The sequence below is a fragment of the Hoplias malabaricus genome, chromosome 11, assembly GCF_029633855.1.
Source record: "Hoplias malabaricus isolate fHopMal1 chromosome 11, fHopMal1.hap1, whole genome shotgun sequence".
Lineage (NCBI taxonomy): Eukaryota > Metazoa > Chordata > Actinopteri > Characiformes > Erythrinidae > Hoplias > Hoplias malabaricus.
In genome coordinates this window covers 34,088,003-34,105,953 of record NC_089810.1, presented here as the reverse complement: position 1 = coordinate 34,105,953, position 17,951 = coordinate 34,088,003, and the positions used below count along the sequence as shown (strand labels likewise).

At 41.6% G+C, this 17,951-nt stretch overlaps 1 protein-coding gene across 3 annotated transcripts in view; it reads left to right on the top strand.

The window, feature by feature from the left end:
• The first annotated feature begins 3,118 nt into the window (after positions 1-3,118).
• The window catches only part of LOC136709479 (von Willebrand factor A domain-containing protein 5A-like), a 32,858-nt gene continuing 18,025 nt past the window's right edge, over positions 3,119-17,951 (top strand). For all 3 annotated transcript variants that reach the window (XR_010804495.1, XM_066684749.1, XM_066684748.1), the window contains exons 1-9: positions 3,119-3,150; positions 4,302-4,383; positions 4,917-5,119; positions 5,297-5,525; positions 5,685-5,848; positions 6,012-6,126; positions 7,358-7,506; positions 8,027-8,115; positions 8,198-8,342. Coding sequence is in view for 2 of the 3 variants with exons in the window: in XM_066684749.1 (XP_066540846.1) it covers positions 4,344-4,383; positions 4,917-5,119; positions 5,297-5,525; positions 5,685-5,848; positions 6,012-6,126; positions 7,358-7,506; positions 8,027-8,115; positions 8,198-8,342 (1,134 nt within the window). In the remaining variant the exon portion in view is untranslated. The remainder of the gene's footprint in view (positions 3,151-4,301; positions 4,384-4,916; positions 5,120-5,296; positions 5,526-5,684; positions 5,849-6,011; positions 6,127-7,357; positions 7,507-8,026; positions 8,116-8,197; positions 8,343-17,951) is intronic.

Below are 17,951 nucleotides of genomic sequence, written 5' to 3'. Positions count from 1 at the left end.
TTATCCGCGGAATGAAGCTAAACGTGGGGTATTTCCACGGTATGGAAGTTGTGTCGTACACGACAGCGTGTAACTACTGCACCATTTAAGGTGAAAGAGAAAATCCAAATGAATCGATTGCTCATCCTTGGTGACCCGGATGTGTATCTGAATTTTTTGTAACTCGTATTTTGGTGTCTGAATTTGGTCTACCGAATTTGAGCAACTTCGAAATATATTGTTTGATTTTTTTTTTATCTGAAATTATTAACGTTGAATAATAACAGTGAAAACTTGTTGTTGAAAATTCACGAGTTCTATTCATGAGCAATTATATTCAGATGCATAGTTTCAGTGCAAAAAAATTCAGTGCTACAAATTCAAATGTCTGATGAGACAGATTTGCTTCCATATAAAGCAATGTAACATAAGATAATCCTTTATTAGTCCTTTATTTACAGTGAGGATATGTAGCAGCAAAGGAACAGAAAAGTATTCAGTAATATAAAGAGGTAACAAAAACTGAATTACTTACTTAAAAAATGTAATTACACTCATTAATTAATTAATTATTAATAAATGATTATAACATATTATGTAATTAATGCAGTTAATGATTGTTTTCTGATTTTATGCTACGGGATCCTTCCAGTCAGTAGGTAGTTTATGTTCATTAGTCAACGGTGTGTCGCATCGCAAACCCTGTTCAGGTTGGTCGTGGGTCCAGAACCTCCCTGGAATCACAGAGGACAGATTCACACAGCTGAGAGTGACAGGGTGAGTGTGTGAAACTGTCCACAGGTGTGAGTGAGCGAGTGCAGTACCCCACCTGCAAAAAACTAACTTCAGGAATGCTGCATTGAGATCTCAACCCCCTACTAATCCCCACAAACACCCCGCACTCACACCACCGGCAAATTTATTTGGGACAGAATACAACTATTTAATTTTTAACATATACAGAGTAGAAGGACTGGCGCCAACTCCAGTGTGTGTTCCTGCCTTGCGGCCAGTGATTCCAGGTAGGCTCTGGACACACCACGACCCTGAATTTGAGAAGTGGTTACCAGGGCTGCTCAATCCTGGTCCTGGAGATCTACCACCCTGGAGATCTCTGATCCAGCGCTAATATACAAATGCCTCTGAGAGCCTTTGTTACCTGGATCAGGTATGTTTTTGTTTAGAGTTGCTCCAGGAGTTTACCGCCGTTTAACCCACTATGAGCAATAGAGAAGTCACTGTTCAAACAACAATATAAATCTGTCAAGACTTTGGCAACACTGTCCTTACATTTTCCCCTATTAACCAGGGATACACATTAACCTTCCTCTTGTGTTAGGGTCTTGAGCGACCCGGTTTTAAATGCATACAAGTACTCCATAAATTTGTTTATTACATCAAGATTTTTTGACTTCTATTGCAACAAAATAAAAAATTTTTTTTTTACTAAATTATAAAATGCTTCTATTAAAATTATGGCTTTTCTGGTCAATTTCAACCCAGGTATAATTTTAAATCAGAAAACAAAAACAAGTGCCAAATCTGGAGTGTACATCTCCAGTTTACAGTCTGCAACAATGAACATTTAAAACCAATCCTTTCATTGATAAGGAACCTAACAAGGTAAACAAAAGGAAAGAAACAAATTGGTTGATTATTAATTGTTTTTAAGGGATCTTATGGCTGACTTAAGACACGGGTCAAAACTGACCCATTAACATAAGAGATGTTAACAGAAAGCTAACACAAGAAGAAGGTTAAAGAAGTCTGGGATAAAATGTTGTTGACAGACACAACGTTCAGCAGTTGATGGATACTTGATACTTTCTGATACTTTCAGTGTGATAAACTGGCCTCACTGTCACCATTCTGGTTGGCTCTTTTTACCTCTGCATATACACACTTCCGTGTATCATTTTGTACTGACTCTCGCAATCCTTTAAAGCGAAAGACTGCCTCCACACATCATGCCAAAATAAGCAGAGTTGTGATTGGATCTTTTGTGGGTTAGTCGAATTTCTTTTCCAGCAGTAGTAGGCAGATCTTGGCCACATTAGGTGGCGATAGGTACCAGACTCTCTGTACAGACCTCATCCTGCCAACCACAGGACACTGTTCACAGAATGCTACACACAGGACACAGTTGGCTGAATGTATTTGTTAGTGAATTATTGTCCAGCAGTGACTTAAAACTGTGGACATATTTGTGTACATCATTTCAGAAGCTCAAAATATGACCTAAATTTGACTCCATATAAATCTAAACATGTAGGTTATACCCTGAGAAACAGGAAATGGTTGAGAATGTGTGTAGAAACCACAGCATTGACAGAAACTCTGGCCCATATCTCATTGCTCAGAAATGAAACCACAGTTTGTCTGAGAAGCTGCAAAACTCATAAAAGCTCTTTTTTTAAAAACTCCTCTTGTTGTCTAGCGTCAGGGCCCAAACTTTACAAAACTACTAATAGACACTACAATCAGAATTCAAACTGAAAAAAACAATAGCACTACACTGTTTTCCAGAGGTGTCAAGTACAGGGACAGCTTGTATAATCTCTATATAAAATCAGTGACTCGAAGAATGGGACATGGCCTTAAGCTGCACATGAACCATAGGTCACCTTGCTCAAGCACTTAATGGTGGGTTATAAAGACCTAAAGCATCAGGCTGTGGAGCAGTGGAGCAGTGTTCACTGGAGTGATGGACTGTCCTCTGTTAACCTCAAAGCAATGTCCCAACATCTAATCTATAGCCTTCCCAGGAGAGATAATTCCCTATAAATACCATCAATATGTGGAGGTCTGTTGAATAAGCAGATGTTCACTGCTGGCCATACAATGTATTATATTGTTAATCCAGGAAAGATATTAAGTTCAAGAATTTAATTTGGATTATAGAAGTCATATATAGCTTCTTGTAGACTCTGGCAAAGGCAAAATCGAGTAATAATAATAATAAGAAATAAATAATAACATGGCAATATTAATAAACTATTAAAAGTGAAAAATGTATTTTCCTGTATGTTACAGAATCTGTTGTGTAGAACTCCGTAAACTCTAGCTCTACGAGTACTGCCCCCGTTTTTTTGGTTAAAAAACCACCCCCACCCCTTATTTCTTTAAGCCATAAGCCAGGAACATCTCACCACATGCTGTTCCATCACACAGGTAGGTAGGAGCCCTTTCATTACCTATCTTATTATAATCAATGCATGCTGTATAGTACAAAAAATCACTTGATGTTAGAACTGTGACATGCTTCCTTATTATTATTTTTGTAAAGTGATATATTCTGCTATTGTTACTATACTAATTCTGTGTTATATTAAAACAGTCATTTATTAAAACAGGTGTTTTTTTTTCTTTGATAATCAAGCCCTTATAATATTGCAGTGAATGAGTGTCGTTGCATATGTATAATATGATTAACTTTCAAGACGCTTCTTTTGTATTTATGCAGTGATTATTCATTATATATTGTCAATAAGCTGCAACTCACCTGAGATTTGCTTTGAATTCCCCAACAGAACCAGAAATTTTCTCACACACTTGAGAGTTAACGTTTATAATTGTTTTAGTACAGAACCTTTGGTACACCTCGGCCCCCAGGTGACAATATAATGACTTTTTTTTTTTTTTTTGTAATTTTTCCTCCTTACGTCTTGGAACTGTTCTAATTCTTCAGAAGTGATTGTTGTAACTGCTTTATATGTTCCCTGACTTGTGCCCAATGATTGTGTGTAGGCACCTGACATGGATGAATCACATCCTACAAACTGAATCAATATATGAAATATTCTTATGATGCTACTTTTTAAATTCCAGCAAATGGCATTAGTTTCAGAATAAATTAAAATGTTCTGCTTTGTCACCAAGCCCACAATTAAGTGACTTATCTATAAGGACCTTTTATACTTTCAGAAAAAAGGTACAGTTCAGGTATATTAGTGTCACTAAAGGTAAAAGCAGTACCTTTAAATGTACAACAGTGGTTTTAAAGTCAAGTTGTGGGTTCATTATATTCTCTTCTCCATGAGTTTTCATTATAGAACTATGTTTAAAATAAAAATATAATATAGGTCCTGGAACTTAAATGGGGCGCATGAAATCAATGCAACTTTAAAATCTACAATTAGAGTAAAATAAGGTACAATTGCGTTCTCTAATTACCCTAATAGGTACAGAATATGTGCCCTTGAGGATACCACCACAGAGACTGCAAAAGGGAACACCTCAGTAACAGTTTTTCTGACAATGGACACAAAGAATGTTATTACTTCATGTCAAGCCATTCATGTCCATCCACACCTTTCTTGCAGATACACACAACCAGCTTTCTTACTCAACAGGCTAAAATAAACATGGACAGCTGCGGCCTGATAACAGAGGGATGTACGCAAGGTAACAGCTTTTTGATTTTTTTTTCTTTGATGGTCAATATTTTAAAGCATACCTTGTAAAAATATACTTGAACCTATACAGGATTTTAACAAATATCTCAGTTCATCATATGGATTTATCTTCTTGAACATGCCTGTCTCCAAGTCTCTGTATTTCGGTATGAGCCAGCTGTTCTTTAGCCGATCTATACCAGCAACATTCGAGTAAGTTTCACCTCCCAAGCAAAATTGGGTCAGCGGAGGTTTAGATTTATTTTCCACTAATGAATGATGGCTGAAAAATTATAGAGGGTAAGATGAACTACTTGAAAAGTAAAAGCTCAGCTGTATGTTAAATTGTCTCATGAGTTCAGTCAGAGTCAAGTTTGTAAAGAAATGCTCCTGATCTAAAGTAGATCACTGTGGCTTGACCTCTAGACGTCCATTCCTCATGTAGGTGGTAGTGGTTGAAAGGGAAGTTATGGTCTGGTACTTTCCAGCTGTGTGAAATATGTTTTGAAAACAGAAGTGTTCAATGTTTCCCTCTAACCCAAGTTCCTCTAAAGAGTGTGGAGGTGGAGGTGCAGGTGAAGGGCTTTGTTGCCACGGTCACATCCACCCTGCAGTATGTAAATGAGGAGGAGTCTCCAGTGGAAGCCACATTCGTGTTCCCGTTACCTGCAGAAGCAGCTGTCTGTCACTTCAGTGCCAATGTCAGCGGACATGAGGTGGTGGCCAAGGTTCATTCCAAGCAGGAGGTAAATCTGACAATCCAGATATTTACAGGATGCAATAAAAGTTAGTACACATTGGCAGTAGTGAAATTACAACGTCATAAACATCATCAGACACCAGTATGATTCTGATACCCTCATGTATCCCTAATATTTCTTTCTATAGTACAATCGTAATGCATTGTTCCCTCTCTTGTTCAGGCTCGAGAGAAGTATGATGATGCGTTAAGTTCAGGGAAGCAGGCATTTCTACTGGAGGAAAGTGATGAAAGTCCAGATGTTTTCCGTCTTGCTGTGGGCAGCCTTCCTCCAAATGAGAGCGCCACTGTGACCCTCATCTACGTCATTGAGCTGACCTTGGAGGCGGATCATGGCTTGCGCTTCTGTCTGCCAGCTGTACTCAACCCTCGATACAAACCCAGTGACATGGGCAAGCCATAAATATTTATTACTAACACATATTTATGATCTACAAAAGAGTTTATGATCTGTTTATAATTTCCTTTCTGACCATTTCCAGTCCTGTTCCAGTACTCTTTGAGTTATGATATTTAATGTGTTTTATTTGGGTCTGTATCTTTTTTTCCAGATCTGAGTCCTGTGACTGAGGTCACAGCTGTTGCTGCAAGTTTAGTGCCATATACGTTGTCACTTCGTGTCCACATCATCTCCACCCTCTCTGTTTCTAAAGTGGAGTCCAACTGTTCCCTGGAGCAACTGATTTACCTCACCACAGATCACACTGAGGCAGAGGTGTGTGGTCATTTGCTGTATGTTTATTTATGGGGGTAGGATGAGGAAAATAAAACATATGAGGATGGTCTCTGGTAGCTTTGGCTGCACTTATCCTGCTTAATCCAGTGTTTTCCTATTCTAACACTCTTGATGAATAAGTCCTCTAACTGTCTGAATACAGGTGAGCCTCTCTCCAGGCCACAAGTTTGACAGAGATGTGGAGATACTGCTTTATTACCAGAACACCCATCAGCCCACTGCCATTGTGGAGGCAGGACTTAACAACACCAAACGTGGTAAGAGTTTATCGTAACAATGACAATTAGGCATCCCACATTTCCAGCATGCAAAATATCTAGGAGTTCTTCACCAAAATCCAGAACAAATTCTACAAATTATTTTTTCAAGTTTACGAAACAGGGGGCCCTGTTTGTGGCATAACAAGCAGTGTAAAATAGTAAGAAAGAGAGGAAGTGAGCACAAAGTGGGCAAACGAACAAGCAAAATGTGTGTGAGGAGATTGTGATTGTTTAAAAGAGCCAGGATTGGAGGGCTACCCAGTTTGAGCAGGGACTGAGCTATCAATAAAGTTTATGATGAAAAGGTGTGAAAAAAAGACGTTGAACATTTTTTTCTAACTGAGAAGACAACTAAAATAAAACAGCTTTTTTTGTGTCTTAGACAGCTCCATAGGGCTTGACGATATGGCCAAAATTAATATCGCAATTTATTTCTTAATTTTGGTTGATAAGATTTAATTCTAATATTGATATTAACAATATAAAAGCCCCAGAAAAACTGCCAAAACAACAAAGAAACATGACATCACCGTCAAACATAAACCTCTTGGCTTTGTTAAAATTTGTATTTTTAAATTATTTATATTTAAAACTGAGTGCAATGAACTTACGGCAGGCCGTGTAAAGAAAGTCAATCAGCGACAAATGTAAATGGATAATGAAATATTGAAAATGTATTTAAAATCATATCATTGCTATTGAAACATTTATATTGCGATATATTCTGATAGTGAATTACTGTCAAGCTCTACTAATATATCTTTTCTAATTTATTTTAGCTTCCTTTTGTGCTCCCTTTTCTATTTTATATATATATATATTTTTTTTTTTTCTTTTTTTACCAGTTACTGGTTGCTCCTCTACAAATGTGCACTGTTACCTTACTGTGTCTCCAGTGATTATATTGACATCACTCCATAGTTTAGACAATAATTAGGGAGCTCATCTGGTGCATCATTTGTGCAGGAAGAGAAGCAGCATTGAGACTGTTTTAGAAATACAAGGCACTACTCCATAGCGGGATATCACACTCACAAAAATGTAAAATTGGAAAGTCAATACAACTACCAACACGTGTTTGTGAGGAAATTCATGCAGAAATGATTACATCACATCAGTGACCTTAGGAGAAAATCAAACCTAGTACTTTGAGATCTCACGGAGTACCTGCAGCACCACTGTGCCCCCACATGGTCATTAACGAGAACTCTTTTTTTTATTATTGCAGGTTCTCTGATGCGTAACCCTGTCATCATGCTCAGTCTTTACCCAGAATTCCCTCCAGAGGTGGCTTCTTCTTTTGGAAAACGTGGAGAGTTTATTTTTCTAATGGATCAGTCTGGCAGCATGCAAGGGTCCTCAATCATAAGTGCCCGGGTAACTTATTCATAATTGAATTGTTTGGAAATTATTAGTAATTCAGACCGGTTTGATATGTATAGCAAGTACCTACAGCATAGGTGTAGATGCATGAGTAGGAATAATGATAGAAATCTTCCCTCTTAGGAGCATTTAAAGGAACACTAGGTAAGATTTTTTTCTACTACACTGCAAAAACATAGTGCTGTTTTTGCAGTGCAGAGCCTGGATTAACAAGGACAGAGGCTCTGTTCTCCTTATTACAGCTCAGTGGGTCATCAGTTATCTTGAAGCTGTGATTTTACTGTAAAAATATTATATAGTGTTCCTTTAATGTTCTTCTCCAAGCTTGTTGAGCTGTCCTTGGCAGTTAAGAAAAGCAGAGGCTGGTTTTACATCTCAGAGGAAGCATGTTCTTCTTCTCACCTTGGCAGCATGTGGTGGGAGTTGGAGAGACCTAGCTAGTTTGTGGGTAATGTATGATAGGTTGATGTAATTGATGTGCTTGTTGATGCTTCATTTTTGACAAATTTTACAGGAAACCCTTCTCCTGCTGCTGAAGAGTCTGCCCCTCGGCTGCTACTTTAACATCTATGGCTTTGGCTCGCACTTTCAGTCCTTTTTCCCGTGGGTACCATGTGGTCTTTATTATTTGTAAAATAACCTCGGTTTGAACCTTTGTGGTTCATGAAATTATTTTTGATTCCAGTAAGAGTGTGGAATACACTCAGAAGACGATGGAGGAGGCGATGAAGAAGGTGGCGGCTATAAATGCGGACATGGGAGGTACAGAGCTCCTGAAACCACTGAATCATATCTACAGTCAAGGTTACCTTCCAGATCACCCCCGACAGGTACCACGCCACTCACTCTATCAAGGACACACTCTATCCATTCTGGGCTACAGAAATGCTCAGCACATTTGAACCTAAACAATTTTTAGAAGACATTCCACAGCTCCATGCCCAGTGCGAATGAGCTATACACCCCTTTAAACCACATTTGACATTAAGCATGGTGATTTTAGGACTATGTGCAACTGCTGGAGAGTGTCCCATTCATTTTAAGATGTTCTAGAGAGATACAGGCTTTGTGTGCACAGCTAAACATCTCAGTCCACAGTGTGCGCACATTAGAATGTAGTGGAGTATGGACCAGATCAAGAAATGAAAAATTAAGACTCTCCACTCTGATGACAAGATTTGGTACAGAACCTACATTCCACAGAGTGTGTGTGTGTTGAAAGAATCTGCACCCCCCCCCCCCCCCCACACACACACACACACACGCACATACCTATGTCTGACAACAAAGGCTAAGCAGAACACTTTTCAGTGGCCCCCGTCTTCTTCAGGAATGTAAAGAAAAAGAAAACCAAGTTTATGACTCCATTAAGCCTAAAAGATCAATCAGAGCCTTGGAGACCAGGATTAAAGAACCCCAGTTTTATTGCCACCAGCGTCGAGATGGCACCCCTAATCTTATCCAAAATCAACAGATGGCCCCAGAACTGCCAATGGTGACCTCCAACGCGAGTTCAAACCAGACAAACAGCATGGACCAACAGTGCCCCCAAGTGGACATTTCACTTATAGCCCCCTTTCCCTCATAATCCCTCCATAATCGGACGCATACGTATCATAAATTCTAAACATATATTATGCAATGTGTAATGTTATCCTCTGTTATTCTCAGGTGACTGTCTACTAACTAACCGAGTGATGTGTAACATCTAGAATAGTTGTTAATGTACTCGATATATATATATATATATATATACATATATATATATATATATATATATATAAACTCATTATGCTATATTCAAGTATGTATGAAGTATATTCTATTCATTATTCATATTAGCGAAAAATATGTGTGATCTCTCTCTCTCCTCCCTGAAACGTGAAGAAAGTCACGTGAACCTCAGACCCAGGATCCAATCAGAGAAAAGAGACCTCCCAAATGGGCGTGACCACACCACATCTGAAAAAGGAGTCGCTCTGCTCTTGCAGACACTTCTGTTTCTTGATTTTTTTTCCACTCTTCTGGATCTCTTCTCGTACGGCTCTCGTACGCTCTTTACGCTCTTTTGTCTTCAAGACGACTCTCCAAAGACTCTTAAGAAAAGGACTTCACACAACTTCTAAGGGACCAGCATATCCCCATAAGGGATATGAACGAACAACTCAGAACCAGCCTTCTGATTCTAATAAAGAAAAGAAGGAAAAATACTGGTATCAAAATAAAGAAAATCATGCCAAAGACAAGTTTAAAGGCAAGGAATTTAACTCTAAGGAGTTAGAGGACATCCGCCGAATGCTTGCAATGATTTGCAAAGAGAAAAAGAAAAAATCTGACTCTTAAGGAAAGGACTTCACCGCAACTTCTAAGGGACGCCTTGTGTCAGTTAGCAGTGCAATACAGAAATTAAAGAATAAACATAGAGTAATTGTCAGTAATCTTTTCTTTGTTTTATTTGTGTTCGTGTTTGTAGCCCAATCCAAGTTTAATTTTACGACTGATCAAAGCAGGTGAAACTTATTTTGGCCAGAATAAAGGACACCGCTGGGACAGAGAAAAAATTGTAAAACAAGTATAAGCTAATTAATTCGAAAATTAGCTCTGAAGATCGGAGGAAAACAGCTAACTTATTCTGACGTACTTTCATCGGAAAAGTAATATCACTCCGGAAATCCGACCAGGCCAGCAGTTCTCTGTGAAGGGAATCTCCGACTGATGTCACACCGTCTAAAGGATGCCGAAAGTGGCCGACTCATCCTGGAGGGACTCTTCCCACTACTCAGCCTAACTTCAGCCGTGACAAGTCAAACACCGGAAAACAGAGCGAAAATCTGCTGGACACTTCGGCTGTGGTCATAACCAAAAGAAGAAAAAAGTAAGCTAAATTCCTCATTTTCAGAGCTGAGATCGAAATAAATCTCTTGGTAAAATTATACCCTAATTAAATCATTTAGCAACACCTCATTCACAAGTCATATAGCCTAGCCAATTACTAAATTCAAACGGGTTTCACGTGCGTTGATTCCGTGAGATTTTGATGATTGTGCTATGTTTATCAAACTATTATCTTTCCTTTTAATAAAGTGTTCCATTATTTTAAATAATACAGTGTGTGGAGTTTGTTCATTAAGAGTCTGAAAATCCTGAGAACTCATCCCTAGCGGTGACAGTTTTTACCTCTCTAATTAATTGTTAATATTTTTGTCATTTAAGTCAGTAATAATAATAATTTTTATTATAAGTGATAATCACCATTAAGTATACCTAACTCGAATACTGTTACTCCGCTACATATGTTATTAACTTTTTTCGTGCCCAACGTGGGGCAGGAAAAAGACTCTTTTATGAACAAACTGTAAACACATTAATAAATAATCTCAGCTTGGGTTAGAGAAATCCTTTCGGCTCTTCATGTTGCTGAATAACGATTGAGATTCAAAGCTTGATGCGGGCAATTTCGTGTTGTGTGTGTTACTGTTGAAAATCTGTTCTGTGGTATATACCGTCGAAAATAAGCTTGGTCGCTTTTTGAAGTGCGCGGCTCTGCGCCATTTTGCATGCATAAAACTGTATAAGGCCTCAGCATCCCCATTGCACGTATCCCGCGGTGGGTCATTGCTACGGTTCGACCCTCGGCCGCGAAATCCGGCGCGAAGGACCACCGAACCGGATTCCTCCGATCGTTTTAAAACTGGGTCGCTCCCAGTGTTAATAACTAATCGCGCGCTAGGCGATTGGAGGTTACTAAAGAACACAGACGAAAATACGGCTTGTGTAGAGAGCGGTCTGCTCTCTTCAGCTCTTCCTGGCGGACTGAACGCGAATTCAGGAAACGAACGCCCCCTTTGAAGGGGCGGCGCTAAAACTAAGGAGGGAAATTCAAAACGCCCCCAAAACAGAGGAAGCCTAATTCCCTCTTGTGGTTAAAGTGCGTGATTGCAGGGAAATCACTTCATAACTAGTGTCTATTGAAGCGTGTCCTCCCGTGCTCCTTCTTGTGGTCAAGTGTTGTGTTACCCTTGACGTTTGATTCCTGTACACCCTCTAGTGATTGGGAGGTTGTCCGCCAAGGCAACCTTAAGTGTTTAGCAGCCCTCTGGTGCTTAAAAGCTGTCATTACAAATGAAATCCTTTTAATGTACCTTAGTGTTCGAAATCTGTGTTCCCATTTTAGATTTTTAGTTAATGCCTTCTAGTGTTAAAACTTCCCACTACAGTGGAAATTCCCATTCGTGTTACATTGTGTCTGCTCGTGCCGTGTTTATTAGAATTCCCACCAGCGCCGACTGGTGTTCATTGCTACTATTGCATTATAAACTTGCTTGTCACCCTCTGGTGTCCCGGTCTGGTATTACAATTTAAGTTCAACCCAATACTGGAAACTTGCTGTTGCCATTCAGATTTACTTTCAGTGCCCTCTAGTGGAGAAACTTGCTATCGCAATTGAAATTGTCTGATCATTTCAAACTCACAAGACCTGGTATTACAGTTCTAGTGGCTGTCTCTAAACTCTGCATATCTGAATAACTATGATTAAAGGCTTGGAAACACAGTAAGCTGATACAGCTATAACATACAGTGTGCAGTAATTAGAGATTGGCATTCTAACTTGATACCAGTTCGTAAACAGTTAAAAAGGAAAGTCCTTTTAATTTTCGTTATTTTGCTTTGAATGTAAAACAGCAACGCCAGGAATCCCCTCAGCAGTATTATAACAGACTCAGACAGGCATATTTCAGCCCTAGAAATGACTCTGGAATGGAGGAAGAGTTAAATTTTAAATCATTATTTATCCAAAACCTCCATCCCCACACTAGTCATCAGCTGGGAGTCTCAGCTTGCGCTCGCACCCTGTCTAGCAGACAGCTGCGTGACTTAGCACTCAGAGGTTTCCTAAAATCACAACAAAATACAAACAAACGGTCTGAAACACCCACAGTCTTAAATGTCGACTCCAACTCCCCACATTTAGAGTTGGAGGGTGCCACCCAGGCCAATCCACAAAGATCCGCCCGGGACCCTTCACCCACTCCGTGGTCCAGTGAGGGCCCGAAATCTCCTCCGCCCTCACACCACCACAAACGCTACCCTCCTCGCAGGCCAGACAGAAATCGCGGCAAAGATTTCTGGAACCCTTGGGACAGGGCTGGGTATGGTCGTGACTATTACCCTGCAGAAACCAGCGGTGCGGGCCGCGGAAAACCAGCATATCCTCATAAGGGATATGAACGAACAACTCAGAACCAGCCTTCTGATTCTAATAAAGAAAAGAAGGAAAAATACTGGTATCAAAATAAAGAAAATCATGCCAAAGACAAGTTTAAAGGCAAGGAATTTAACTCTAAGGAGTTAGAGGACATCCGCCGAATGCTTGCAATGATTTGCAAAGAGAAAAAGAAAAAACCTGACGTTCTTTCTATCACCTCTGTGCAGTCTGACCCAGAGCCATCCTCTAACACCCCAGAAATGGTAGAGAGTTATGTAGGAGAGGTGACAAGCGAAGCTCCGTCTTCTAGTGTACATTGCAATCTCCTTGTGACCCAGGCAAGCTCTGAGGATCAAATGGTACAGGGGGGTGACTCACAAACACCCTCCAGTGCTGTCTTGGTTGTTCAGTTAGACGGTAAGGAAGGTTTAACGCCAGACGACCCTTCGGTCATTGAAGGCGACACACCCGTCCAACAATTCATGGGACACTTAACTGAGAAAGGAGTTGCACACAAGTTCTATTTGTCCACCATTGTGGAGAGAAGGCTAGTACATGAGGCCCTGCTGGACACTGCATCAGATGTCACCCTTATGTCTTCCACCTTGTTCCACCAGGTTCGAGCCATTGCGCGGCGTGAAAATCGTGAGATACAGCTCCAAAACTGTTCTCTTAAGATTCAGCCGTACTCACATGCAGGCCTCACGATCCAATCTATGGCACTAATACACTTAGCCATTGGACCAATGACGTTAGTGCATCCAGTTCATGTGTCTCCTCTTGAAACAATTCCCTTCCTCATCGGCAAAGATCTCCTTAATCGCTTCGAACCACTGATTGACTTCAAAAGGTGCGTGAGCCTTTGCCCATCTGCACCCCACACCACTGGGAAGCTCAGTGTTGCCACCTTGAAATCCGGCCTGAATCAATAGGAGATCCACCAAGTCAGATCCCTCACTCTGAGGAAGAGGAAACTGAGCCAGAGACCGCAGTCTCTTCCGGCCCCCTTATGCCATGTTAGAACAGCGGAGCGCATTTCTGTGCACTTTCATTAAGCCTTCCACAACAGACACTCCCGGCCTTCCCATCGTGAACAGCCTCACAATGCAGGACCATCATGTTGACAATGTCATTCTGGCTCTGTGGACTGACAAGTTCGCCATAAGCCAAACCCTCTTTGAGACCCTGCGCCTCACTCAACCAAATATTGTTTTGGTGAGCAGTCCTTGTCGCTTTCCTTTCGACCCAACATCGAAAGTAATGTCACCCACTGATGGAATTTGTGCTCTAACCATCCAGTGGAACAAAAGGGTACTCACCCATTATTTCTTGGTCGTCCTTAACTTGCCACACGACACTTACATTGGAAGTGACTTCTTGGTGCACCTCGATGTCCACGTAGACACCCTCAATAATGTGCTGTGGTCTTTGACTGATGTTTCGACAGAAACCTGGTCCTCAGATCCCAGCAACCTAGGCTCAGGACAAACTATTCCTGAGGTATGTCAGGTTACTAACCAAGGTTCCCTTGTGGGACCCGCGAACACCACAAATGTACCCATCCGCTTGGTCATGCGAACTGGCCAACACTTAAGCCACGCTCATGTGCTTTTCCAACCGTCACCTCAGTTCTTTGAACTAGGTCTCACCCTAGAAGCCACACCTTTGGTGGAAACACGAGCAAGGTCCACCTATCTGTTCGTACGAAATGAAACCACTCAACCCTTGACAATTCCTCATTCATCTCCTCTGGGTTGGTTGGTCAGTACGAAATTCCATGACTTCGAGTTGCGAATCCCTATTATAGGACCAATGCCTGAATCCCTGCTTCTTGATTATCCAGAATCAAAGGTGTTCTATACCCAACCGACACAAGCTGTTGCTCTCTTCTCGGCTCTGGACATGGGTAAAGACGTCATTTGCAGAATAGATCTTGCTGATGATGATCAAATGACGGTCATGGTCCTTTCTTTAGATTCATCCCTGGAATCCTCCTGGGAACCACCTCTTCTCCCAGAAACGGGAGAAGACACTTTGAATCCACACAATTCAAAGGAACTATCTGACTCTGAATTTATGATTCAAGTTGAACAAGTTCTAAAGGAGGCCGATGCCCTCCAAAGTAAAGAAGAATGCGAGAAACTCTGTGAAGTGCTTCTTAAATACCAAAAATCTTTTGCCAAAAATTCAACGGACTGTGGTCTCACTGACATTCACTCAGTGCGCATTCCCACTTGTCCAGGAGCACCACCCACGATTGTCTGCCAATACAAAATTCTGTTGGCATCCTATGGACCGGTACAAGAAATCATTGATGACTTGCTGGAAAAGGGCATAATCTGACCCTGCAACAGCACGTACTCTGCACCATTATGGCCTGTCATAAAACCCAATGGTAAATGGCGCCTGACCATTGACTATCGGAAACTAAATCAACAGGTTCCATTGTCTCGGTGGCCGATGACACAATTAGAGCAAGAACTTCCCTCGGTCCGAAACGCTAAATACTTTCCCACCATCGATGTAGCCTCTGGATTCTGGACCATCCCGGTGCAAGCAGAAGACCAACACAAGCTAGCTTTCACCTTCGCGAACCGACAGTATACATTCACCCGGTGCATACCCCTTTGGGTATGCTAACTCTCCAGTGGAGTTCAACATTTTCCTAAACAAAGCATGCCCTGATGCCCGTGAGCGAGGCACCCTCACATATGTGGATGACATACTCATGCGTAACCATTCCCTACAGGCACACATTGACGAGATTGATCATGTTCTTGACCAACTCACAACAGCAGGTGCGAAAATATCACTCTCCAAATGTCAGTGGTGCAGAACAAAGGTGAATTATGTCGGTCTGCTCGTAAGCACTGATGGTGTTGAACCACAAGTGAGTCGAGTGCAAGGGGTAACAGACCTCGCAGCACCCACCAATCTTAAGGAACTCTGTAGTTTCTTAGGAGTATGCAACTACTCATGCCAGTTCATAGATAACTATGCGGACCTAGCCCGTCCACTTTATGACCTACTAAAAAATGATACTCCATTCACCTGGGGCGAAGCCCAGGAACAAGCCATGCAGGCACTGAAATCGAAACAGTGCACGGCCCCATGCCTTGCCTACCCTGACAGTAGCAAAGAATTCTATGTAGAAGTGGGGTTCTCTGACCACTGTCACAGCTCCGGTCTGTATCAATTACATGACAAAGACAAACGTGTCATAGCCTATGCTAGTAAAACTATGCTGGCTGCTGAACACAAATATAGTGACTGCGAAAAAGCACTACTAGCAACAGTGTGGGCAGTCAAACATTTCTCCAACTACCTTGGCGGTCTGAAGGTGATTGTTGAAACTGATCATCAGCCAGTCACTTTTCTGAACAGCCAACGAATTCGAGAGGGTGTAGTAACTAACGCTCGAGTAGCCTCCTGGCTAATGGCTCTCCAAAGCTTTGACTTGGAGGTACGGTACGCACAAAACTACAAGAGCCCTCTAGGCACAGGCCTTGCCTCCTGCAGGCGATGTGAAGGAGACATTCCTTCCCAAGTGCCACAGACTCCGGAAACCCTCATACCTACCGTGGCTAACCACCACTATTTCGACCCTAACACATGCAAAGACCTTGTCACTGCATATGTAGATGGTTGTTCGTTCCGCCGAGAACACACCCTAATAATAATAATAATAATAATAATAAATGGAATTTTTATAGCGCTTTTCAGTAACCCAAAGACGCTGTTACAATCAGATGAACACATAAAGACAATCACATCCATAACACTACATAACATACAATGATACAAAACAGGAACAAGGTTAAAAAAAAAAAAAAAAAAAAAAACAAGGGCTAATCACAAACAGAGGGATTAAATGCAGCCGCAAACAGGTGTGTTTTAAGTTTGGATTTAAATAGTGATAGAGATGTTGACTGTTGAATTTCTGGAGGAAGGGAGTTCCAGAGGCGGGGGGCATGTCTGGAGAAGGCTCGATCTCCAAGACTACGCAGCTTAGAAGGGGGAATGGTGAGTAAACCGGCTGAGGAAGATCTGAGAATGCGATTAGGTGTGTATGGTTGAAGAAGGTCCGATAAGTAAGAGGGAGCTTGGTTATTGAGAGCTTTGTAGGTGAGAAGGAGGATTTTGAACTGAATGCGATATGGAGGTCAGGAAGCCAGTGGAGGTTGTGGAGAACTGGGGTGATGTGGTGGTGGGACCGGGTGTGGGTGAGGAGACGGGGAGCAGAGTTCTGGACCATTTGGAGTTTATGTAGTAGTGAGGAGCTAATGCCAGAAAGAAGAGAGTTACAATAGTCAAGACCGCTGGAGATGAATGCATGGATGAGGCGTTCAGAGGCAGACTGGGAAAGAGAAGGACGGATTTTAGCAATGTTGCGAAGGTGGAAGAATGAGGTTTTTATGACGGAACTAACATGGGAATGAAACGTGAGCGTAGAGTCGAGGGTGACACCAAGATTTCGGACCACAGTTTTTTTCACACCACACCTTTCCTGGGTGCTCAGTCCTCCCAATATGCTGAAATAGCAGGAATTCTCATCACAATTCAGTCTGCGGTCCAGAAAAGCGTAAAAATGTTGGTGATCTGCACAGACTCCAACTATGCGCGCCTAAGCTTCACATGCCACTTGAAACTGTGGAAAACCAACAACTACACCACATCGAACAAAAAGCCAGTCAAACACAAAGAGCTTTTCGCAGCATGTGAACACTTGGTAGACACACACGACCTGCAGATCTACTGGAAGAAAGTAAGGGGTCACTCCTGAATCCCGGGAGATGACAAAGAATTCAATGACCAAGCAGATAGTTTAGCCAAACAAGGAGCCCGCGAAGGCACATCATGGACATTCGATCCCTCCCTTTATCCAAACTCGCCCGACATCGAAGCTATTACACGGTCTCGAACTGTAGCGACAGCGTCACCTGACAATGCTAAAACTACCATTGTCTCTATTAACCCTGCTTTTTCTGAAGCTGACTTAATTACTCTCCAAGCTCAGGACCCGTCCATTTCTAAAATGCTTCTGCATGTCTCTGACCCATCTACGTGTCCCATTTTGGCTCAAGATCTTGACACCATACCAGGCCTTAAAGACCTATACGGCGCCAGAGCGTCCCTCCAAGTCGTTAAAGGCTTGCTTGTTCATACCACTGACTTCACCTGCGTTCGTGGTTCCTCAGTGCCACAGGGGGGGTGATGCTGATGCTTGCTCATG